The sequence below is a fragment of the Coloeus monedula genome (assembly GCF_965178545.1).
Source record: "Coloeus monedula genome assembly, chromosome: 4".
In the NCBI taxonomy this organism is placed as follows: domain Eukaryota; kingdom Metazoa; phylum Chordata; class Aves; order Passeriformes; family Corvidae; genus Coloeus; species Coloeus monedula.
This window is the reverse complement of record NC_138784.1, coordinates 49,555,118-49,580,492: the sequence shown is the minus strand read 5'-3', so window position 1 is coordinate 49,580,492 and position 25,375 is coordinate 49,555,118. Positions and strand designations below refer to the sequence as shown.

Here is a 25,375-nt window from a genome sequence, read left to right as displayed (position 1 = left end):
TAGCAGAGAAGTAGAGTTCCAACCAGAAAACTCAAGAGGTAAAGTTCAAAGTAAATAGGTTGAGAGAAGGGTATTAAGGTGCTGGCAGTGGTGTAGTCAGAAGGTAGACAAAACCCTGATTTTTAGAGATTCTATTTTTATGTGGTGTATTTTCCAAAGGTAAAGCTCTGCTGATGGAGGCAATAGTCTCTTTTGGTGGATTGATTCTAATAACAAGTTCTTAAATGATAAGCTGAGAGTAAACCATTATAGCTTTTTTCTTGAAATGGTGAGACTTTTGTTCTGTTTCACAGCCTATTTCAAATTATTTGTAGAAGTGGTTGATGCAAAATGAAAATGTTTTCATGAAATGTTCAGAAAGAAAATGACCGAATTATAAGCAGTATGCAAATTTGAATTTATGAACAAGTTATAGATGATGAAATATTTCCACTTTAAAAAAATAATTAAAACTTTTGAAGGTGAATGTCAGAAATAATAGTTTTAGAAGACAGGTCTTGTCATTGCAAAGCTATTAATATCTATAAAGAATTCTACTGAAGAATACACAGATGACTTACTTTGTAGAACTGCATTTTCTCTCCTAAGTTTGATGCTATTTGGAATTAAGAAGCTCTGTCCGTGACAGAAATACTACCTTCAGTACTATTTCATCAGAGTGATTTCAGTTTATAGTCTGCATACAAATATTTCATCACTTCCATGTTTCTCAAAATGCAACGAAGAAAAAATTATTATATTGTGAAATTCTAAATACTTTGTAAGAGGATTGAATGAAACTGCATATATTTATGTTTTTAATTATTTTAATTGAAAAATAACTCTATGTTCTTGAATAGAAACACAGTGGGAGACTGAAAAATCAGGGCACAGTCTGTTTTTTCCTTCTGTCTGTTGGAGTTAGGAGTGACAGAGGGAGCAGGGGCTTCACAAGCTGATCTTGAGGGAGGGCTACCAGGGATTCATTAGGTGAAGCAGCAGTTTAAGAGGGTGAAAGGCAGCATTTCTTCTAATGCAACTGCAGTTGCGTAACCTAGGCTTGTGTCTATGCAGTAGTACCTGGATATTCAGCTTGCTTTTCAGAGGTATGACTAATGTGATCAAACAGCTGTTGTTTCAGTGTACTTTGTAGGTATTTTCCAAGCATGTTCAGTGGTTCAGGGCTAAATAAATAGATGGGAGATAGTATAATACATGGAGTAGGAGTGGAATCATCCCATGTGTCATTATGTAGCTGTCTAGTCTGCCAACATGCTTTTAACTTTGTGATGTAGTGGTGAACAAGGAGTCAGTCATTGTGTTATGGTGAGTCCCCATGATATATGTGACAATTTGAATTGATTTTATGTTTGCAGTTACCACCAGTGTGGAAATGATGCATTTGTGCATTTTCATTTGTGAAAATATTTAATAAAGAAAAGGTAATGTGTTGCAAATAGCTTTCCTTTGCTTAACACAATCCACCTTTGGGGGTGAGAAATTAATAATTACCAGTGTATGGAGAGAAAATTATGCTTTTTTTCCCCAAAATGCATTATTAAATTTTGTCTGGTTGTATCACTTTGCTTCTTTCTTACCTGCTACATTGAGTCATTTTTATCAAGTACTTCTTCTAGCACAGGATCACAAGAAATAGCTAAATGGTAAATGTCAAGTATCAAGCTCTGTTCTGTAGGATAGACATTTAAATTCTGATGAAGATTTCTGGTTTGTTGGTTTGGGTTTTTTTTCCATTCTCATGTGCACACTCGTTTTTTTTCACTCTGGATATTGTGAGACTCTAACAGATAATAAATTTATTCTTAATTGTTCTGTGTTGAATTGCTACATGTTGATGTTACTTCAAATTTCTTATAACAACCTTTTTTCTTTCCTTCGTGTTTTTCAGATTATGGCACAGGCTCAGGGTTTGGGGAAGAAATACATTAAAGCCTTTTTTAAAGGTTTCTTTGTTGCTGTTCCTGTAACTGTGACTTTCCTGGATAGAGTTGCCTGTGTTGCAAGGGTGGAAGGAGCATCTATGCAGGTATTGCTGGTAATACCTTTTGTCTGTCAGGAAATTAAAATGTGGCTCTCCACTGATAATACCAAAGTGAAAAAGATTTTTTTCTCAATTGTTATTAAATGATGTTCTAGTATGGAATAGTTTAATTTCTACTTTGTTAAATATTTTGTGATGTAAAAGAAAAGATTTTGAGAACAAAACTTACCAAAATTCTGTGTCAGTAAAAGGATAATATATGGAGAAATAGTGATAAAGATATATTGTTTTGATATCTTCCTAGACATTTAGAAATAGTTGGAGCAATACCTTTTGTCTCTTGGCATTGAATTGATGACTCATGAAGAGGCTTTATTAATTTTTAATAGCTACATTATAGTAACTGTATGGCAAAACTGTTTCTTGCTATACTTGATCTTACTAATGAACACATATGGCACCTTTGCAGGGAAGAGTACTGAAAGTGGCATGAACCTAATATTATTACTTATTTTTATCAGGCAGTAGGTATCAGTTCACTGTTTTGATTTTGGTTATATTGAATGTTTATACAGTGTAAGCAAATAAATATAAAGAAGATGTGTAACGTTTAGATGATAAATAAATACTCATGAACGCTATTTTGTTTTCGCTGTTTATTTGGTCTTGAAAAAGCTATGTTTTTATGTAGATAGACAATTTCTATATTGTTACTTTGCATTTTGAATCATATGTACTGCACATTGGTGTGCAACACCACTGATAACTATGATGTATTTTGTTCCAATGTTGCAACATTGCAATTAGCAGAGAGTAAGGATTTGATTCTTTGATGTCAAGCTCTCTTTTCTGATTGCCTTAATAAGCTCAGAACCTTGAAGAGAGGTTTCACAGCACTCAAGACCCAACTGCTGGAGTTTGTATTATGCAGAATTTACACATGGGCTAGAAAACTTGGGCTTGATCCTGTACTTGGCTGATTTATGTTTAATGTTCTAAAAAGCACGTGGTGGGGAGGAGGGAATGACAAGGTGTCTTTTGTAGGCAGTCTGTAATCTGATGTTTAAACTCTGTCAAGAAACATCAGCAGGCAGCTTTCACATCAAGAACAGGGATGAAAGTAAAGTCATTTTACTCCAGTAATTCTACAATCCAAGGCCAAAAGCTAGGTGCAACATAAGTTATCTTTGCCATTTTCACAGATATTATTCTGAATATCACTGATGACCAGTGAAAGAGAGGAGAATCTCAGGGCTTGCAGTTGCAGAGCCAGAAATTTGCACTAAAAAGAAGGAGAGGAAGGGAAAACTGGGAAAACCCAGTTTTGTTATCTTTTTATTATCTTCAGGCAGGAGAAATTCAAATATATAATGCAGCATCTAGAGAAGTACAAAATCAGCCAGATGAGTACAACTCCCCTATTTTCCACCTTCCCATTTTTTGCCTCTGTTGCAGGTCAAGAGCCACCTGGAGCATTCAAGATGCAGATTCATTTCGGATTTTATGGTTTTGTTTTTCTTTGTTGTTTCTGTTTTTTGGGCTTTTTTTTGCTGCTACTGAGTATGACCTGAACATTTAAATTTTGAGGTGTTGGGTTTTTTTAGCATATCACATTGCCATTCATGGTTCAATCTTTTCTGTCTTGGATGTAGTGTTCTGTTGGACATCCATTATTGATTAATAGTTCTACTTCAGTAGCTGGCAGGAAATTTCTTAGATTTCCCTCTCCAGAAGCCTGTGGTCGTCCTCTGGTTAAAATCTCAGTTTTATGTTTTCTTTGAAGTCAGTCCCAAGTGTTTGGGAGTGCTCTGTATATGGTATTGTTTTGGAGTATTGCTTCTCTAGGCACTTGAAGAGCATGTAGTTAACCGTGGTTTATCCATGGAAGATTTGAAAAACACTACAGTTATTTGCTTAGATTTATTCAACCTGACAAAGGGAAAACAATATATATTCACTGGATTATTAAAATTGAAGCTTTTCCCTTGCTGTATCTGTTAACTAAACATTCCCTCTGTTGATTGAAATATGGATAGCTTGAAAGCTGACATTTGTAATTTTACTGACACCTCAGTGTCTGTAAATCTCTCTGGTTTTATTCCGAAACAGAACTGAAATAGAGGTTTGTTTTAAACTTCTATGCCTATAGATGTTTTTCAGATTACAAAAAAAAAAAAAAAAATCCTGGTGCTTTTAATAAAATACTAATTTCCTTGCCAAGATTTATTAGACATCTAAGCAAGTCTGACAGGGGCACAATTATAAGGAATATATATCCCTGTCTTTAAGAGTAGCTTGAAGGGGTACTGATCGTGTTGCAATTCTGTCTGTTAACTGTGTTCTTTGAAGAGTGATCTACGTTAAATGTATCTGACAGCTGTAGGTATAAGGAAGACTGAAGTTCAATCAGTTTGTAGTCAGATTGTATCCTTCAATCACATGCTTCTAGTGATACCTTATTGTCTCAATTTGATACCATGGTAAGATTCCCAAGAATTAGTTTGTAATAGACCTCTAAAATGTCTAGTAGGCTTTGTGTACTCATAATTGTGGCTCCTGCTGAGCCTGAAATTAAAAGTTTTGACAAGAAGCAAGAAATAAATCCTTCTGTGTCATGTTTGCTCTCCTACTCTTGTTCTCTGCTGTTCGCTCTCTCTCCCCCCACACTTTCTCCTTTTGTTCTGGACCAGCCTTACTGCTGCTTCATAGTTACTGATGATGGGAATGCTTTTTGACACCCTGGCAAGCATATTAATAAAGCTTCTAAGGAAAATACAAATTTTCTGACCCAATCAATTAAGACAGACTTCATGTGTTCCATTGTCTCAAGCTGATTTTGTGTTTTTCAGTGCTTTCAGCCACCTGTCATAATTTCAGTTGTGCTGACTTCAGTGTATATGTGTATTAACTAACCTATAGGGAATAGCAGTGAGCTATTGCAGTTTATAATTTTAAGTTTTAATAGTTTCATTACTTTCTCTTTTCTTTCCGAATGTACTGGGTTTTTAAATCATCACAAGGTAGTTTTGTTGCTTAGGATTTTAGATTGATGTACTCATCTAGCATTCTACTAATAGTGGGTTTCTAGTGAGTTGTAATCTGTCTACAACATTAAATGTAAGTGACACAAATAACTGGTAATAAGATTTCTTAATTGCCTGTTGTGGATTTTTTGTGTGTGACTTCTTGTGCTGCGGGCTGTATACTTTTGTATGTTTTGTTGTCATATGGACATCTTGATATTGATTTATGGGGTTTTATTTGTTGAGTTTCGTTGCTTGTCTGGTATTATGAACACCTCATACACAAAGATGTGGAAAAGGAAACCCCCATGGATATATAAATTTGTAAATTCATTCAATCAAATGGACTGTTTTCAAGTGGGATAGAAGATGACAGCATATGTGCAGCTGTATGTGCAAGTTCTATTGCAAACAGTTCAATACCAAGGATTATAGGAAGTGGCCTGACCAGTGATCTCTGACAAAGCATTCATGTTTCTGCAGCAAACAGTACTGAATATTCTATTCCATTATGCATAATAGCAGTTGTAATTATTCAGTGGCAGTTTCTCCTAACTTTATTATTAGGATTACTGTACCTAAGCCTGTAAGCTCATGTGAATATTCTTTGTGTTCCCCAAGCTACAAGCAAATAAGTTGTGACCTTCACTAGCAGCATAACAACTATCAAGTTAATCATTATTTATAGTAAAAGGGCATGTTTTTACCCTCCTACTTATGGAACCTCATGTCCTATGAGGCTTCATCATATGGCTGGTGATCTCAATTTGCATGCTTTTAGCATTAGATTAGTTAGTAATTAGAAAGAGTAATGTTTTGTGGCTTCTGCACCACAGCTTACATTAAGACCTGTGTGCCTCCTTTGTAGCAGGCTTTTATGCTAAAAACTTGAGCAAAGAAGTTATAATGCTTCAGACTAGAAGGAAGAAGCCTCTGTGTTATTCTGTTTCTTATGAAAAACCCTTGTGACCTTATTTGTTGACTGCTTTTGTAGAAGTTGTATTTTGATTTTTCTAGACCTTAAACCTTACTAGTAAAAATATCATGAGGAATAAGTTGTATTGTTTCTATACTTGTTTGTTGTGGAATCTCAATTTGTGTTGTTTACAACAGAGAAAGGCTTGCTGAAGGATTTATCCTTTTATTTTTTTAATAGACAATAGTAATTATTGATGTAAATGGAAAGTTGTCTTCTAGTTTTCCTTCAGTTTCTTCTAACAAAATGGTATTATTGTCTGCACATTTGTCAGGGTTTTTTTTTGTGAGAGAGAAGGAAAAAAGCCATCACCATAGTATTTTTCTCAAGCACAATTCTAATGTATAATGAGTTGGATATCCACTCATATATGTCAAAATGACATCAGCTATTGTTAAAAATGCATTTAGCATGCTTTAAGTTAAAAAGCTTATACAATATCTAAATGTATTTCAATTCTAATGTATTTCCTTTGTTTAAATGCAGAAAAAAATAGGAGTCAAGTGGGATAGTGCAACTAGGGCAATACTGTAACTACCTGGTGTATTTCTCTGTAAGATGCAGTTGATATAAGTTTATTTGATACAAAAAGTGTGAGAACACTCATTTAGATCTTTTCTAAGTATCAGCTGTGAGTTATCACACAAAATAATTTTGGGTGATTGGATGTACCTCCTAATTATGCATTAATTACTTGGTTATTTTAATTCATGCCTTTATGTGTCCTGTTATGGAGGGCCCACATTTATTGCCAGTGTCAGTGTGTGCTGTAGGTATAAGGCTTGTTTTTCCCCTTTGCAAAGGATGCTGAGATGAGTATTGTTACAAGTACATATTTCATTTTTAGTGTATTATGCTTTTATAAACAGTAAGATGCCTACAAAAAGTTTGTTTGCTTGTTTGGTTTTTTCCCCTGGGAATTAGTGTACTTGGTTGTCCTTTGATTTTAATATTAAATGATAAACAGTAAAGGCAATCCCTTCTTTTCATCAGGCTGGCCATAAGTATGTATCCCATGTAATTTGATTTGCATGCAGTAGTGCATTGAAATATGTGAACTGTAGTTTGTCATAAATTAGTGATATTTAACATGTCATTTAATAAAGAAATGTATTTCCTGTAATACAACAGATTCTTGGCCTCTTACAGTAAGTGGGTATGTTATTATGGATTTTAATGGATTTCACCTGTTGATGGAAAGACAATTAGGTGGAAGATTGATAAAGGGAATCTAGCTCTAAATATGTTTTTTTTCTCCCCTTCTCTCAGCCTTCTTTGAATCCTGGGGGAAGACAAGCATCTGATGTAGTACTCTTAAACCACTGGAGCATTAGAAATTATGATGTACAACGTGGGGACATTGTGTCACTGGTGTAAGTAATTTTGCATACCTTTCAATACATGCTTATATAGATGTTGAACCATCGGTATTCCATCTACAATAATGTAGCTATATACATAAGCAAGTAACATAGCATTTTTAATAATGCATTATTGTTATTTCTATCATCCGTTTTCAAAACTCAGATGCTCAAAGAATGCATTACCAAGTTTTTACTTGAAAGGCATGCAATGCAAGATATCATGTGATACAGTGTGTATGTGTACCAAAACTTCCAAGAACAAAGAGTTGTGAGATAGAAAATAGATAAAACATTATGTGGCTTAAAGGAGTATAGTTTTAAGTTGCTTGGTTATGTACTTATGAGAAAAACTTTCTGTATCAACTAATGCTGTATGTTTTTCTTCCTGGTGAAGTATGTCTACTGAATAAAATTTCAGATAAGATCACAAGAATTCAACCACCTCCATGAAAGACAAATGGAGCAAAAAGTATAATTCTACATTTAAAATTGGGAGGTCTATGTATCAAGCCAAAAGGTGGCAGTGTTTCGCTGTTGAAAATACTCAAGTCTAACAGAGGACAGAAACTCCATTTCAGCCTTAATATAATATAGAAATAGAATGTCAAAGTGCTCATAACTGACACAGGGATATAATACATACTCATACTCTATGCTTGGAGAGTTTAAGCTTATGGTTTTAGTTTTGTAAGTGAAATGCACAATATGTAGATTGTAACAGAAATGTCTTTGGAAGCCATATTATCTGCCTGCCTTTTTGTCATATATCTTTTCTAATTGTCCCATTTTTTTGCCTACCTCTTCACTGTAGTGGTAATTTGTAAGACAATTTTCACTACCAGCTCTTAAAGCCAACTCTCTCATGTATTCTTCTTTTGTTAAACACTTAAAATTTGCATTGTGATCTGTCTCATTTTCTGTTATGTAAAATCTTCTGTAAATAGTCTAGCTACAAATACGAATTTATTCATGTTTGCTACACAGAATATTGCCAAAGGACTCCAACTTCAGGTCATTTAATGATTGCTGTAAAATGTGATTCTTCCTGTGTGTGCATTCCTCTGCCAAAGTCATGCTCTGGTGATTGTTTAAAAGAGTCAGTATAACTGATTAGAAATTAATAGACTGAACAGAAAATGAACACGTTGCCTGATCAGAAAACAAAATTAATAGCTTCATTCTTATTATACATCTTGAATGTTCATGGTTCTGTCTGAGCCATCTTCATTGGTTATTTTCACTTTGCTGTATGTTTGAGCATGATAACTAGTATTTTAGATGCTGTGGGGATTTTTGTAGGTTTGGAAACTTTTGCCTAATCATAGTGGAGTTTATGTACACCCACATAGAAGAAGTTGTATTTGTGCACTGTACCGAAGTTTTTCTTAGTCTTTGGGAAGTCCACTGGATAATCAGACCAGAGAATTCCAAAAGCATTTTAAGATCGATACAAAGGAAGTTAAATAATGTAAAGATAATCTATTGGGTAGTTTTAATATAAAATATCCTTCAATGTTTACCTATATCAGTAACAACTTTTAAGTTAAGTACCTCATGATACGGGTTTGTTAGAAGCAGTTTTGGCCTGCTTCCTCACTGTATTGTTAAGTTTTAAATTGTGTGGTAAAGTCTTGCAGGATATAGTATCTGGATGTGAACTTGTCAGTTTTTGAGACTTAATTTTGCTATACAATGCTTTTATTGTGTAAATGGGTTAATACTTTCATCTTTTTCATTTTGATTGTTTACCTATGATTTCTATAACTCACATATATGCATGAATTTTACTTGCTGGTCCTCAGAGTCTGACTTAGGTAAGGCATGAACAGGGAAGGCCAGTCTCCCATCAGGTGCTCCTTTACTGTTCTTGTCAGAAATTCAGTTGAGAAAGTGTTGGTGTGACTGAGATAGGCAAATGGATATGTAAACCTTTGTTTTGTATCCTTTTTGGCTGCTTTACACTTGTTCACTGTCTCCTCTTTGCCAAGTCATAGCGGAAGATAATTTAGAGGTTGCGGAAGGGTGGGCTTTTGCAGAACAAGAGCTGAAGTCAAATATTCCTTCATGGCAGCTTGACCAGGGCCATCCAAACTCATCTCTTTGCTCCAGGTTTTGGCTGTTGTCGCTCTACTTACACTGGACTTTGCTAGTTGGAATCTCAACAGTCCCTTTAGGAATTGTGGTAGAAACAGCAGCCATCCAGAGTGACATGATATCTCTGATGGTATGAAGGAAGCAAGAGATGAGTTAGTCTTGGTGGTCCTGGATGCCCCAAAAGAGAATCAGTGAGCCTGTGGTTATGATTCTGATACTGCTTACAGATCCAAAAGTTTTTCCTCTGTTGTCCAATGTAGTTCTTGATAAACATATATATTTTTATTCTATGACTTTGATTGCAGATGAACACCCTGCCCCCTAGTACTTTGTTGGTGTTTATACCTAGTAAAGGTACTGAATGAAGACTTCATGTGTTTCTGTCATCTTGGTCTCTGTATCTGATATAGTTGAACTACTCATCTCACCTACAGCTGTAAAATCAGCCACTTTGTGCACACATGTGCATTTACCTTGTTTTAGAAAAAATATTTAGACTGGCATTAGTCCTTAAAAATATTAAATTAGAGTCAGGTAAAACCAATGGAGAGAATAAGTTGGTAGCAAAAAATTATTTCTTCATTGCAGTTTAGTGTTTTACAAATAGTTATATCTTACCTCAGCCTTTAGAGTATTTTTTCCCTTTAGCTTGAACTCATTTTTATTGATACCAGATTTAGGAGAGCTCAATGTTACATGTAACTTTTGAACTCACAATTTTAAGTTGATTCAGAACTAAGCGAAATGTTATCATTCTTAACTTGGTCACTTTCTTGAGTGCTTAATTTAGGTACTGCTATATTACTGTGACTTAATAAATTGAAAATCAAACCAGGAATAATTTTAAAGTAATTGAAGTAATTTCTGTTATTCTGTGTTCCAGAATACTACCTTTCCATCCCTTAAATGGATTAAAAAAAAAGTGCATTTTATTTTAAGTTTTGGGAATGCATTTATTTGTCTTCAAAGAGAAAAAATAGTCATGTGGCACATGAGATCATCTTTCAAAGATGAATGCATGCTTTTGCCAGGCAGACTGTGATTTTTCAATAACTTTTGTGTTGAAACAGGCATTTTGTTTTGTAAGAGCTTAGCTGAGGTAGATCTCAACAGCTGTGTAGAACTTTATCAGATATTGCAGAATGAGTTATAAGATACGTAGTGTTCTCTCAGCTGGTTTTGATCTGTAAAGTTTGAGTGCCAGCAGCATTGTAGCTGGAGCTGTATGCATCACAGAGGGGGTTGTACAGCTCATGCAGTTCCTTGGGAATGCATTCTGCAGCTGCACTTCCCAGTACTTAAGAGAGATAATGCTCTTCTATTGTGGATTGAGGGACATTTTTGCCAACTTTACCTGTATATAATTTCTTTTTTACTATGTACAAATGCAGGCATTGTAAAAAGATGTTGCCAAAGAGTGATTTCTAGGTGTAGAATTAGTTTACGTTGCCTTTATGGAAAACCTCCTGTCCTGATTCTACAATCATACAGTCTTTTTATTCCAAAATTCCTGTCTTAATGTAGTAAAAAGTTGGTGCTTATATTTCTGAATGATAAAAAGTCAAAGTTGTAAATATTCACAGGCACTAATTTTAACCTTGAGGTCAAAACTTAGAGGTTAATTTAGAGGTTGTGCCATGTCTGTAATAGAGAGAACACCTCCTCCAAGGTTTGACTGAGAGCAGGAACCTATTTGCTGGATAGGCTGCCAGGTGTCCCTCCATGTCTAATTTAGAATGTGTTCTTATGTGTCAAATAAAAATAGTGGTGCTAATTTAATCTGAGCGAAGAAAAAGAGAACTTGTGGTGTTTGTTCTGTACATTCTTAATGGTAACATGCTTTTAAAAGTTTGAACTATAATATCTAAATGGGCAGTATTTTTAAGAACATGTTTTTAAAGGTCAGCTCTAAAAATAAGGAAATAAGCGTTGTATATTTTGTCAGCTTCTTTTGAGTTCTCATATAGGAGCGTAATTGCTTTAAATACAGACCCAACTTTCTACATAGAAAATTCCTTGACATTAAAAATCACACTTCTTGTCTCCTATCCTTATTATCCTTATGAAGGATATTAAGTGGCTTATGTCACTGCTTCCTCTGACTGTAAGATTATGGTCAGACTCTTCAGTAAACTCCTTTAATTTGGGTAAACTGCTAAGCATTTATGTGAGTTTGATTTTTGAAAAATCCAGTGCAAATCATCATTCTGGAGGATGAATCAAAGTACTGCATGGGAGGTTGTTTCTGCGGCTGTGTCCCTCACTGGCATCTGTTCAGAAACGAGAACTGGAACAGATAATTGTGATGATGATTTTATGTGATGGTTCAACAAGTTTCAGCCTATACACACAAATCTGAATAATCCAATTTTTGAAGAAATGTAGTCCTGTTTGATGAAAACAAAAGTGTTCTCAAATGGTGAAAGCTGAATATATGCTATTCATAGAAGATCACTAATTGGAATTTCATTATTGAGACTAGCTTAGTAAAATAAATATCAGTAAGAAGGTACTTACTGAAGGAACTGCCTTGAATTAGAATTAGTTGTAATTATGAAAATTCTGATAGATATAACATGAATGGTATAATGGTTCTTGCATTGAGTTTAAGAAAGCTTTCTGACTAAAATACTGGACAACCTTTTACAAATACCTCTGCTTGGCCTTCTCAAGTCTTCCAATTTCTATTCTATTTTTGTTTGTACTTAGGTCTCTGTACCAACTCATCTGTCTTCTGGCAGGTAGGACACTGCAAAGGAGGTTGTGCTGACACAGAAGCTAAATAATCACTTTAGTTTCTGTGCCTCAGTGACCTCAGAAAATCTTTTCCTATTCTGTTCTTTTAGCTGGGAAAAAAATACTCTCATGTCTTTTCTTGATAAAAATCAAATATGTAGTTCTACTTTTATTATCTGTGTTACAATCTATTCTTGGAGTGGGTATCATACTATATAGGAGTGTGTTAGTACTGTTGGTGAAAGAAAGCCTTGCATCTTCTATTTATAAAGTAAAATCCTTTTTCTAAGGAAACTTTTCAGATACTGTACACTATCCTTGGTTTTATTATGAAGTGCTTAGGGTGGGTTTAATAGGCAATTGCAATACTGTGGAAACTGAGCAGTTGTGGAGAAAAGAAGTTGTGGTTAAAGTTATGGTTGTTTAATTTAAAGTCTATGGATATGACCAGGAAGTTTACAAGATTTTATTGCAAGAATCACTGCTGGAAAGAGTTTGGCTAGACTCTTTAGGCCAAGAAGTCACATAAATGGATGTTAAAGCTTACAGATTGTTTAGTGGTTAAATTGCAATTTGGACATTTAAAAATAACTATATTTATTTTTAAAAAGTTAATGACGGGGAAGTCAGATGGCCTTTGCCTTTTGTGAAAAAGGTGTTGATTGATTGGTTTGTAAGAGTACTGTAGTGTTTTAAGTGGTGCTGTGAGAACTTCATATTCTGGGTGATTTTGATTTTATTGGTCTTGCTATTGAATTAAGTACCTTGCTGTTGAATTAAGAAACAAGTTGTTGCTCGCTGAATATTTATTAGAGTATCTATTAGAATACTACATTGCAAGTTTACTAAATCCACTTCACTGATTACCCAGTTAAGCTGATTGGACAAAAGCAGACATGAACCTTATATACATGAAGCTAACATAGTCCAGAATGTGATCAGCTGTTAATTAAATAATAAGAAGAAATTGTTGTTTAATCATAGCAATGTATGTCAGATAAAATTATTAAATTACATCAGGAACCTGATAAGATATAAGTGGGTCTAGAACCTTGCTATAAGATCAATAATTTGGCTCTAGAGGCAAATGTTGAGGTCTAATAACAGACCATTATTTGAATATTTTTTTTTGTTCTAGTTAGAATGCCATGAAGAAATTAGACATTGGGGTGGTGATCAGAAATTTTGTTTAAAATTAGTTAGTAAATTGTTTCATCTTAATGACTGTTCATAAGATAATTCCATCCATTCTTGTCTGAGGACTTGCTCTTATAGTGGCTGAAGAGTGCAACTTTGGAAAACTATAAATCACTGTTGCTGTGTCTTGCTGGTAGGTTTTGGGGGGTGTGTATTTGGTTGTGGTGTAGAGGTTTGTTTTAGGTTTTGGGTTTGGTTTGTTTGTTTGTTTGTTTGTTCTTAGTTTTCCTGCATATAATATAGTCTTTGTGTTTCACTTAAAATGCAGCATTGAGAGACTTGACAAAAATAATCAAAGTCAGATGCACAGTCTGTGATATTTGATTGAATTTACTGCTGAGGTAAGTAGCATAAAATTTCTTTAAGACCCATTATAGTGAAAGTGGAGGGAGATTACAGTCTTGCCCACCTCAGAAGCAAAATACTTTAAAAAAAGGAATACAGATCTGTAGCTTGTCCTGTGTAGAACAGCTTTAATTTTGATGCTACTGAATTGGTACTGTATACACTGATAAGTATATTGACTTACCTGTATTTACACTGAAATAACTGAGAGTTATAGTTGTGTTGCAACTCAGCTAGGTTAGGATGTAAATAATAAAAACAAATTAATTTGAAGTTAAACAAAAATATATGTATGTCTGATTCTTGGGAAAGTGAGAAAGATGTGAGAAAAAACTGGTTGTGCTGTGATCTTCACAGTGTAAGATGATCAGGTGTTAGCAGCTAATTGATACATAAGGAGGCCCTATATTCTGCTGTTGGAGGAGTGTTAACAGTAATTTTCAATCTCAAAATTAACTGATTTATTAATTCAATTTAATTATTTTTCCTTCACCTTTTAATGATCAGGCATATGAAGAAGAGGAAAAAACCTGTTTTACCAAATGACATAATTCTTACCTTTTCAATAGAAATTCAATAGAAAATGGAACAGCCTTGAATAGTTTTTTATACTCTTCTAGATGATGGGCAGTCACAGTATGTTGGAGGTCCTGGGTCTAAGTGGACAGCTGCTTGGAATGTTGCAGCAATTGCAGAGGTGATTTGGTTGGCTGGAAAGCTCTCTCTGGTCCTGTAACTCTGCCTTACAGTGTGATGGCTGACTGCCCTGTGAAGGTCATGTTGAGCAAAAGGAGCTTGAAACCTGTCTTGGTTTAGAAAAATGTCACTTTCACCTTTTGAAATATTTATAATTTAGATGTTAGGAATATGCTCTGCTATAGCAGAATCTGCTGCCATGTATGCAGAGAAAGGTAACAGTATATGTTTCCTGAACCTTTTTTCCTTGAACCTTAAGAGAGTTCGACAACTCTGATAGGAAAATATTTGATACCTTTTTTCTGAGTACATTTCCAACTGCTGAGAAGTAATTACTGGTTATTTATGACTGGCATTGCTTGTAGGTACTTAGAACTAGGAAAGGTTTTACAAGTCAGTGAAATAAGCTACACAATCTCATTGCTGGAAGTGCCAGTGGAAGTTTCAGCAGCTAATGTAGAATTCCAGTGCTCTTTCTCTGTAGGATATTCAGATTAGACACCTCCTTCTTACATAAATTTCAGACAGAAAATCTGTGATGATATAGGATAAAAAAATTAATGGGTATTCATATGGTTATTCTTGCACTTGAGATCAAGTGTATTTTTGATTATGATAAATACAGATGGATCATAATTTTAAAATATATGCTCTGAATACATACTCTGTTTAATCTGCTGATCAGATACCTTGACACTTTAGAGGATTGTTAAACTGATACTTTGTTGAAAGTAATTTCCTTCCCTTGAAAGTGAAGCCAATGTTCCAACTATGATTCCTAGAGAAGATAACAAATCAAAGTACTTAAACTTAGGTTCCACTGCACTAATGAAATGCTGAGTGCTGAATTCATGAAATACTAGATTCAGTTTAAGATAAACTCCTCACTATATTAAGCGTTTACCTTTGATATTGCTTTACTTGAATTGTGAATGGTACACATTTTGGACCTAAAAATGCTATTTCACCTATTATGAAGAAGTTGTTCTATACTTATGAAGAGAGGGAGTAATGAATTTTTTTTGTTTTTTAGATTTAGTTTTGTAGATTAACTCTGGAAATTAGCTTACTCTTTCTTTTCCATATGAAACCATTATCTTTCAAAGAGATCCATTTTTTTGGCATCAAGGCTTTCATATTCCAATGCTAAGTTCTGCTACCTGCAGTAGTATGAGAGCTCTAACAGAGAAATATAGGTGGGATGTTACAGTATGATTCAGCAGTTCTTGAATCCTAGAATACAGTAATTTTTCTTAGGAGATGAAACCTGATATATATATATATTTCTGGATGTAAGCAAATGAAATTGGTTTTTTGTATGCAAAAAGATCAAAAAGATACCTAAACACATTTTAGCTTTTTCTTTTTTTTTTTTTTTTTTGGCAGTTAGCCTGCTTTCATTTTGTTCACAATCTGGGAAATAGTGAGGTAATATTTCATTTTACAGGGTATTTCAAACATAGTGTTCTTGGAAAAATTATAGATTAAATTTTGCCACAGCTAACTCTGTATCTTTCAGTAATAACTTCCCTTAAGCCAGTTTAGTCAGTTGTATTATGAGCAACCATAAATATTAACTACAGAATGTTACTTCTAGGAATCTTTCAATTAACTACACATATGCTGACAAAGTGAATTTTGCCTGCACATGAAAAATATTTATTTCCAATCTAATTGGTGAATCTGGAAGAAAAACCATGGGTCTTGACCTGTACTGAGTATATTGTGGACATGAATATCTTTGCATGTAATAAACAGTCTTGGCCTTGCTTTCTGTTTTTTCAACCTGTTAGCAAAGGCAAAAGCAAGGGAATGGCAAATTATCAGGTTTAAAATGATAATTAACCTTATCAACATTGTATTTTCTAGGGAAATTATACTGATGAAAGTAACATTAGTTTTTTATGTGCAATCAGCTGTTCCTGAAAAGTGCAATTGAACAACATTTAGCTTTAAAAACATGCATATGTGTTTGTATTTGGGACTTTATTGTTATTGTCAGTTGTCTATCTGATGATTAGTTACAGAGAAAAGTCCCACTCAGAGATGCACAGCAGGATGAGACAGGGACCACAACTGCAGCAAGGGGCATTCTGAGTAGACATATGGGAAAAAAAAAAGCCGATTTAGAATTGCCAGGTCATTAGTCAGAGAGGCTATGAAACCTCCAGCCTTAATTGAAACTGGACTAACAAAAAAACAAGCACCCTCATTTGCCTTTCCAGTTACATCTGTTTTGGCCATGAACTGAAGTAGGTGAGAGGTCCTTTCCAATCTGAATTATTCTGTCTGTTTACATCTAATGGAATTTCAGCAATGGGACTTTTAAGATATGAGGCATAATAGCTATAAACTTTCGAGGTTAGAATTCAGCATTATCAATTAATGTATACAATATGCATTACGATGTTTTTAATTTGTTTTATAGCATGGAAGTGGAGTTTCTAAAAACCTCTTATTCTGTATATGTGGTTGTGATATTTGTCTTATAACTGCTTTGAAAAGACCCAGCCATGCATTGAAAACATGTTGTGTTTATAGCTGAACATACAGAGAACATACAGAGAATGGTAAGATTTCATTTGGTTTTTATAACTAGATTGTAAATTCTGTAAAGGAGAAACAATGAGTAGGTTGAGGCAGATGTGTGTGGTGAAACAATCAGTGGGGTGGGTGGCAGTCTGCAAGCAGACGTCCGAAGACTGGCACATATTTAACGTTCTACAATCAAGGGAAATGCTTTGCCAATGTATGAGGACAGTAATTCTCAAGTGAGAAGTGGAGCCTGCTAAAGTACACAAGCAATTGTTTGCTCACTTGTTAAATTTTCAATTAATTCTGACGGGATTCATTCATAAAGGACTGAAAATCAGAGAAAAATGTGTCGGGAATAAAGTATAAAAGGCATCTAAAATGAAGGCAAAAAAATTAATGTGATAGAACACTGGAAGTGAAGACAGGGGTTACCTACAAATTTTCATGTCATGTCTGTAATTTAATGACTTGATGTAGGAAGAATTGAAGAAAATCTTTTTCATTTATTTCATAAATAGAACTTAAATTGATTTGAACTTGACCTGTGTCTTCTGCCAGTATGGAGCAGAACAGTCTAGCCTGCAATTCTCTCACCACTCAGCTCTGATTTTCCCTGCTATTGTAGCTATCTTGTTTTATTGCTACCTTTGTGAAATGTAAAAAATTAGTATATAAGCAAAGTTTTGGACTAAGGGAAAAGGTAGGAGCAAAAACGTAAAATTATTGTTCTCATAAACCCACGATCCATAGCATAATGCCATTTAGGGTTTCAGTAATTAATAGTGTATATCCTAAGGCAAAAAAGAGATAGCTAGTGAGCATATTTCTTGTGTTATGTGTTGTTTTATATATTTGCTTTAAGGGATAAATTAGTGACATTCTCAGAATAATAATGTTTCAAGAACTAGGGCAACTGTAATGACAGAAGTGTGGTCTTGCCATATAAAGGGAAGTATGTTGTCAGCAAGCAAAGGATAATAGCATCCTGTACACCCAGAAGGCCTGCTGTGATGTTTGTGTCTGCATAAGATCCCCTTCGCCCTCAGACCAGGCTATTTTTAAACTGGTGCTGAGTTTGACCTTAGTAAAGAAATACTGTTGGAAGATTTTTAAATGCGTGATCATACACAGTGTGTTCCTCAGTCCTATAGGATGCTGACAGTAGTATTTTTTCCACAGCAAATTTGTTTTAGTTTGCACTTTGCTTGAGTTCAAAGGCTTACCTGCTTAACATTACCAGGGAAAACTTATTACAAATTATTTTCTATATCCTTAATTGATACAGCTTACCTGAATCCATGAGACAGAATTAGAGATTTAGATTCATTGTTCCATACAGCTTATGATGTGATGGTGTCACATTTCTGATTAAAATAGAAATATCTTCCACAGACTTTGTTGTTAACTACATTTTCCTCACTGTGAGCGGTGATGTCGTTGTAAAACTTGTGAAGAATATTAATTGTTCTAGGTTAATATAACCACTACTTCATAGGAACAGCATGTCTGTTATCCTTTGATAACTGAAGGAGAATGTTGGTATAGTTGACATACATTTATTTATACAAAATACAACATATTTTAAATACTTTGCAATGCCAGGAAATTTAAAGAACAATCTCTCATGGGCCTCTTGTAACCTTCTAAGACTCTTATGTTATCCCATGATATCTAGAGACATGTTTTAAAACTGACAGTGATGGGAAAGTGCAATGTTGGAGTGATTCCTTACTGGGAGAAATTTACGATGTAAATATATGTTAACTAACATTAAATTAAACCTGACTTAGCAAAACAAAGACCTTTCAGTGTGTGAGCCCAAACTCAGCAGAAAAAAAAGTGCATCTTAGTATCTGAAACCTTTTCTAGATACTTCTTAGTTTTTATAATCGAAACAGGTGAGCATGTTCATATAGAATATTTTCTCCTCTTTGTTTCCCTCTTTGCCTATCCTTTTTGAGAAATTACCTCAGTGATTATCTTTGAGAGAGTTTTGAGTAGCCAGCCTTCTAATTTTAGTAGTTTTTTCAGTTCTCATTTGTAATCAATCCTGTGGCCATTTGTGGTGTTGAAAAGAGTACAGAGTTTGTGAATGCATAAAGTTGGTTGGGGTTTATTTAAGTATTTTTAGAGTGTAATAGTTGACTTTATGTTGGGTTACCTTAAGGCTGGAGGACTGTGGTCTGCAGCTTTGGAGCTGTTGTCTCCCACCCTTCTAAAGTCTGCCACTGTTTTTTTCAGCTAATTCTAGATTACACTTTTCTCCTTTAAAACACTTAAAAGGTTTTTTGTGCATGTTTGTTATGTATGTTTTAATCAGCTATTAGCTGTGGTTAGTGAACAGGTACAGCATAATACCACTCTCTAATACATATATGATTGATATATTTGAAAATACTTAAAGCTTGCAAAGACTCTTAACAGTTGCTTCACATTTCAACAGCGTAACTATATGTGAGACAGCTCAGCAAGGTTTTCCAGTTCACAAGATTTGCTAATGCAGCGGCAGTTAACCACCAAGGGAAATTTAGATTTGAAGGGACTCTTCATGTCCTGATTTGTAAAAGCCCTCCTGGGCTATTCTAGAAATTTCTGCCAACAACTACATTTAGCTTTTCTGTGTGGCTTGTTTCAATTCCTGTGTGCAGCTGTATATACTATTTGCTGAAGCTCATGAGGTATTACATGGCAGCAACAAGTACATTCTCTAGGTGGTAGCAGCACAGCTAGCAAATGTGTCAGCTCCTGGTATACAGAGAACAAGAACAGGGCATTTGCTCTTATTAGCACAGAGCATTACTTCAGGCTAGAAGTAATCAATTTTGGTATCTCTAATCTACCAGTTATATTCCTGCTTTTTGATTTATTAATAGTAATATGACTGATACTGGAATGGGCTGAGTAAAGGTTTTATTATTCTATTGGTTTGTTCTTTGGCTCATACATGCAGTTGAGAAAGTGAACAAATAAAACACATCAATACTGCTTTTATCATGAGCTTCATCTACATGAAGCTAAAAGTTGTACAATATTTAATGTTATCTCATGAAGAACCCTTTTGAACACAACAGGGTCATGATTGCTGTGTTCATATATTCCTGATTGGTCTCCCATGTGTTTTCTAAGAATAAACTGATTCTGGAGATTGCTATGGAAATTTGATCTAAGTACAAAAGGTGAACTAGCATAGACTTGTATGAATAGCTGATATTCAAAATGATCTCTGACTTAGGAAGAAAATAAACCACACTCAGAATCTGAGAACTGTAATACCAAAAATATCAACAAATATGAATTGGTGACATTATAGTTTTTTTTAAAAGTATCTATGATAGACAAACTGGACAATTAGAGCATTGCATAATAATTTAATGATGATTATTATGTGTATACAATACTTGTAGAACAATTTCAGATTACATGATTGATTTGTGAAGTATCATTTATGGACACACAAAGGTCAGATTTTGAAACAGTTGGCATGCAGTAGCAGAGTGACTGCAGCATATTACTCACATACACTGCGTAAGTTCTTAAATGTGTATGTTCTTTATGAAAATCGGTAATTTTTTCCTTTCCCTCAGTGACTTGGAACAAAAGCTGCTTGGTGCTGGTGAGAACCCAGACTGTGAAAGGATATGGAATCCTTGTTGTTGGAATTCCTTAAAGTGAATGAGGTTCATATTGCCTGTGAGAAGAGAGACTGTAATCTCCATTTTGCTCTTACAAGTCCAGAATATATTGTCAACTTTTTCTCCTTAGGATCCAAATCTGATAGATATTTTGAAACAGTTCAGAAAATCAGAAGGCTTAAAAAAGAGCAAAAGGGAAAATTTTAAATGGATGTATTTTACACCTTATTAAAAAGTCAAATATATTAAATTGTATTTAAATTATTTTAATATATTAATTTATAGATGTGTTTATGGTCTGTATAAAAGGTTTAGATCCTAGAGTGACACACTATTGTATTTGAAAATAAAATCCATGTCATAAGATTGCATGGAGTGTGTATGCAGCAGCTGAAGGTCCTCTCTCTAGAATGGTAATCCTCTAGTCGGATTTGAGGATAATTCACCATCTTAGTCATGTATAGGATATATTCTTATAGGAATTTTTTCAATTTAGGACCCACTAAAAAAGATAAAAATCATTCTGACCTGTGTTTTCCTGCCCGTGGCAGAGGGGTTGGAGTACATCACCTTTAAAGGTCTCTTTCAACCCAACCCATTCTGTGGCAAATAAGATCTCTTCCTGAAGTTGTTTTCTTGCTGGTTTTGGGTTGTTATATTCAGGTTGATACTAATAAGCTGAAGGGAATTTGTACTGCTTCAACCACTGTAACCAATCATATATGGAGGTTATATGCTAAAGAAACACATGCTTAGGTTTGTCTCCAGTCAATGGTTTTGGTGCTTAGGTTGTATCTGTATCCAAGGTCATGCCCAAGCCACAGATAATGTGCTCCTGAAAAATGAACTGCTTTGCATCCTCCACTTCATTTGAGTGTGTAAATCTTGGGATGTCAATTATGCCTCTTGCAACGAGCCGTAATAAACACATACAGAGAGAGCAGAGGGAAAACAAGGAAGCTGAGAACAGGCCTGTGATGGAGGAAAAAATTATATGATTGACACTGTTTTCTTTTGTTGATCCTAGCTGCAATTTGGTGGAGTCTCTATTCAGTAGCAGTTCTAGAGAGGAGATTGTAACATCTTTATTGTAATGCTTATTTGGTTTGTTGTGCTTCATCATTGAAGACTTCCTTAAACAGATTACAACAGACTAGTTCACCTGTTAAATTTATGCCAGTAAGCAAGCCTGTTTCCTTCCTTAATAGCATCTTATGACTTGTTTGTGTTTCCAAAGTCTCTAATGAAGGCTTAAGAATGAAGCCTCTAGCTTATTATTTTATTCTTATCTATATTTTGTCATGCCTAGGGATGCTGATTTTAGACAAAAGCATCATTATTCAAGAAACTCTACATAGATTTCTTTGTCTCCTCAAGGGGGGTTTCTGCATTAAACTTACTCCAATTATCTCTGTTGTTTTAATAGTTAGATATCATAAATCAAGCCTACTCACCAGAATTTCTCTCTAGTCAATGGAGAAAAATGAGCACTTATAGAAATGAGTTTTTATCAATTAAACTTAGACATTTTATTTTAAATGATGGGCCAAATAAATGACATGTAATTTAATTAGAATAAAAACATATTTCTATATGATTTTTTTCACTTTTGTTCCTAAACTAGGTGATCAAATAGTAATAAAAATATTTGAATATGTTTCACCATACAATTTTAAGGATTATTTACATTATTTACATGCAATTTAGTAATGCTGAGAAAAAACATTTTCTATGTTATATCTTAAATTTCGGGATGACATCTCATACTTTTCACTGTACCTATCTTGGACACTCCTTTTGGGAGACTGGGATAGCTGACCAACAGGGGTCTTTAGTTTTACAGTCAAATTTTCATCCTGTTGAGATAAAGCATCTATTAATGAGCTATACATGCAGATAACTAAATAATATTCGGGAGCATCCATACTGTTCTTGTGTTTACAATATTATTTTCTTTTTTCCCTTCCTTCCTCTCTGTCTGTTAAACCACACAGAAGAAATAAGGTCATAATTTAATGAATGACCCCTTGGATCACAGATGCTGACAAAATGAAGCCTGAAAATTTTAAATTGGCTGGCTGCTGTTATCCTAACTGAGCCCATTAAAGTCACACAAGAGAGCATAAGTTATTATGTAGTGAAACTGTGACTTTTTCATGTTTTTTTTGTAAATGTGACAAAATTTATGGATGGCATTCGTGATACTAAGTTGACAGAATTAAAACCACTGTTTATGGACACAGTTCAGTAACTTGATTTAATTAGATTCTCACCACATTGATCTAAGAGGATTTTCAGGCAGTATTTTTTGATGAGGGTTTGAAAGAGAATGCTGGATTTCTCACACCAGTGAAGAATTAAAAGCAATCTTTTCATTTAAATACATAGATGTTTAGCTAATTACTTAATTAGACTGTTGGACTTTGAAACAGTGGACAGTGTTTTGTATAGGGGCTTCAGGCACTGTCCAACCTGAAAATTCATCTTAAACCAATAGCGTACTGCATTAACATTGAGTGTGTATAATAGAGAGCAATTCAGCTCTAACTCACATAGAAATGGGGCATCAAAATCCAAGCTTCATTGATAGTATTGACTGTACTGAGAACTCCTGACCCTTAGTTCCCTTATTGATACCTAAATTTAACATTGGGTATGGAACAGTATCAGAAGTAAGTAAGGCTATAAGGATAATCAATTATCTTCTCTGTCAGAGCAAATAACGCCTTTTAATTTCTTCTTCTTTCCTGGTTTCTTCCTGTGTCTTTTTCAGGTTACCTGTCCCCATTAGTAATCAACCTGTCTGTAAATCTACTAAGCATTATATTATTACTATTTCCTATTTTTAAAATTTTACTGAAAATAACAGTCAGTAATAATCTGTGGGATTTTTGAGGTGAACCTTTTGGGTATTTAAATATGGTAAGCTTTTGGAAAATACAGTATAGACCTGTGAAGTGAGTGTAAGGAATGATAAATTGAATGCCAATTGATGCAAGAAAGTTGAAAAATTTCCATTAAATTACTGATACAATTTTATGGAGGTGTCAGTATTACATGAGGGCTTGTGATCTGTTAAAGACAGTAAATGGTTTTAAGGACATTATGTTGTATGCATCTTAAAAGTTCCTTACAGAGATTTTACTTGAAAAAGCAACATTACCAGAAGCTAACATGCATCGTGTAGCAAAAAGACTGTGTTTTATTTTACTCCACACTATAATGCGATTATAAAATTAAATTAGAATTAGTAACACTTTTAAAACAAAATAATTTAGATTCTTCTTAAGCATGGAAGGTTTAAAAGAAGCAGTACCTTCAACTAGGAACAAATACAAGAAAATTGGCCTAGCCCCAACTTTTTGCAAGCCAAAGTAAATCTTGACATGAAGTCCCTTGTTGAGAGCTCTGGTAGAAAGGTAGCTGGGAGATCTTTTAAACCACAGATTTATAAATTAAGGTTTTGGCACAGCAATTGCCAAAGTTATACAGACAGTCAAAAATTGGGGTGTAGCAGAAGTGCAAGACCACTGCAATTGGCTCAGTTGGATAAAGTGTGATGCTGATAACACCAAGGTTGTGGGTTTGATCCCTGTATGGGCCATTCACTTAAGAGTCAGACTTGATGATCTTTGTGGGTGCCTTCCAACACAATATTCTGTGATTCTGTGAAATATAAGGCTACTTACTGGAACTCTCTGACAAATAAAACATTTATTTCAGCATCTCTTTTCAAAACTGGCAAAACAAGGTGGGAATTGTCAGTTGGTTCTCTACCTGTGTGTCATTCCCTATGTAGTTCCTCAGCATTAAGAGACATTGGATATGTTTCTTTCCATTAAATAGTACCTGAACCTGAACAGCATCTCTTTAAACAAATTCAGGGACAGCTGATCCATAAACTGCTAAATGTTACTTCCTCTACAACTTCCTGTGGCAGCAAACAGCAACAATTATCAGGTATTTTTTGTTATTCATCCAGGGAATGTCACAAATCCATGCATCTGATTACTAATTTAAAATTTCAATTTCAGATTTAGCTGAAAATTGTGCCAGTATTGCAAATCTCAGTAGCTCTTCCTGTAAAATTCAGGCTGGGTTATATGGGAGTCTGAACACAGTCTTCAGAGCATTGCTTAGAATTGAAGAATCTCTTCCGATTTATTTTTTTCAAAAATAAGAAGTTATAATTTATGTGAAGACTCTGTATTTCTTGCTCATATTTCACCTTCCTTTGTATAGGTATTGTAGAAAAATGAGAAATACTCAAAGATGATCTCAGTTTCAGTACATTATGTACTGTAGGAAGATATCCATAGACCAGGTGTTGAGTCCTGACATTAACATTGTGTCTTCCATTATTAATATTATTAGCTACAAGCTAGTATTAAATTTGTTTCTTAGTGATGTCAAGATGCATATGAAGAAGTACTTCTGGAACAGGAAAATTAATGCCATGATAATTTTTCTTTATATCCATGATGATTCAGTGATGGTGCTCTTAAAATGACATACGCTTATTTAACTTTTAGTTACTTCTGCCATTTTTTCATACTCCAAACTCATATCTGTGAAATTCGCTTGGATTGTGAAATTGATGCAATATAAGAAAGCAGGGGAAAGGTTCACATTATTCCAAAATTAAACGTCACTGCTCTATTATAGTGAGAAGTATGCCTGTAGACACATGTATTGGTTTGATGAAGGGGTTTTTTTCATGATAATTTCAAATTCTGCTATCAAATGTCAATGTTTACTATGAAATCTTCACAAAATATTTTTTCCCAAATGACAGA

General features: G+C 34.4%; 1 protein-coding gene across 1 annotated transcript in view; it reads left to right on the top strand.

Annotated features, from left to right (window-relative positions):
- IMMP2L (inner mitochondrial membrane peptidase subunit 2) overlaps positions 1-25,375 on the top strand; it is a 415,275-nt gene that overhangs the window by 7,450 nt on the left and 382,450 nt on the right. Inside the window, exons 2-3 of the mRNA XM_082279670.1 lie at positions 1,889-2,026; positions 7,250-7,353. Of these exons, the coding sequence (XP_082135796.1) occupies positions 1,892-2,026; positions 7,250-7,353 (239 nt within the window). The 5' untranslated portion in view covers positions 1,889-1,891. The remainder of the gene's footprint in view (positions 1-1,888; positions 2,027-7,249; positions 7,354-25,375) is intronic.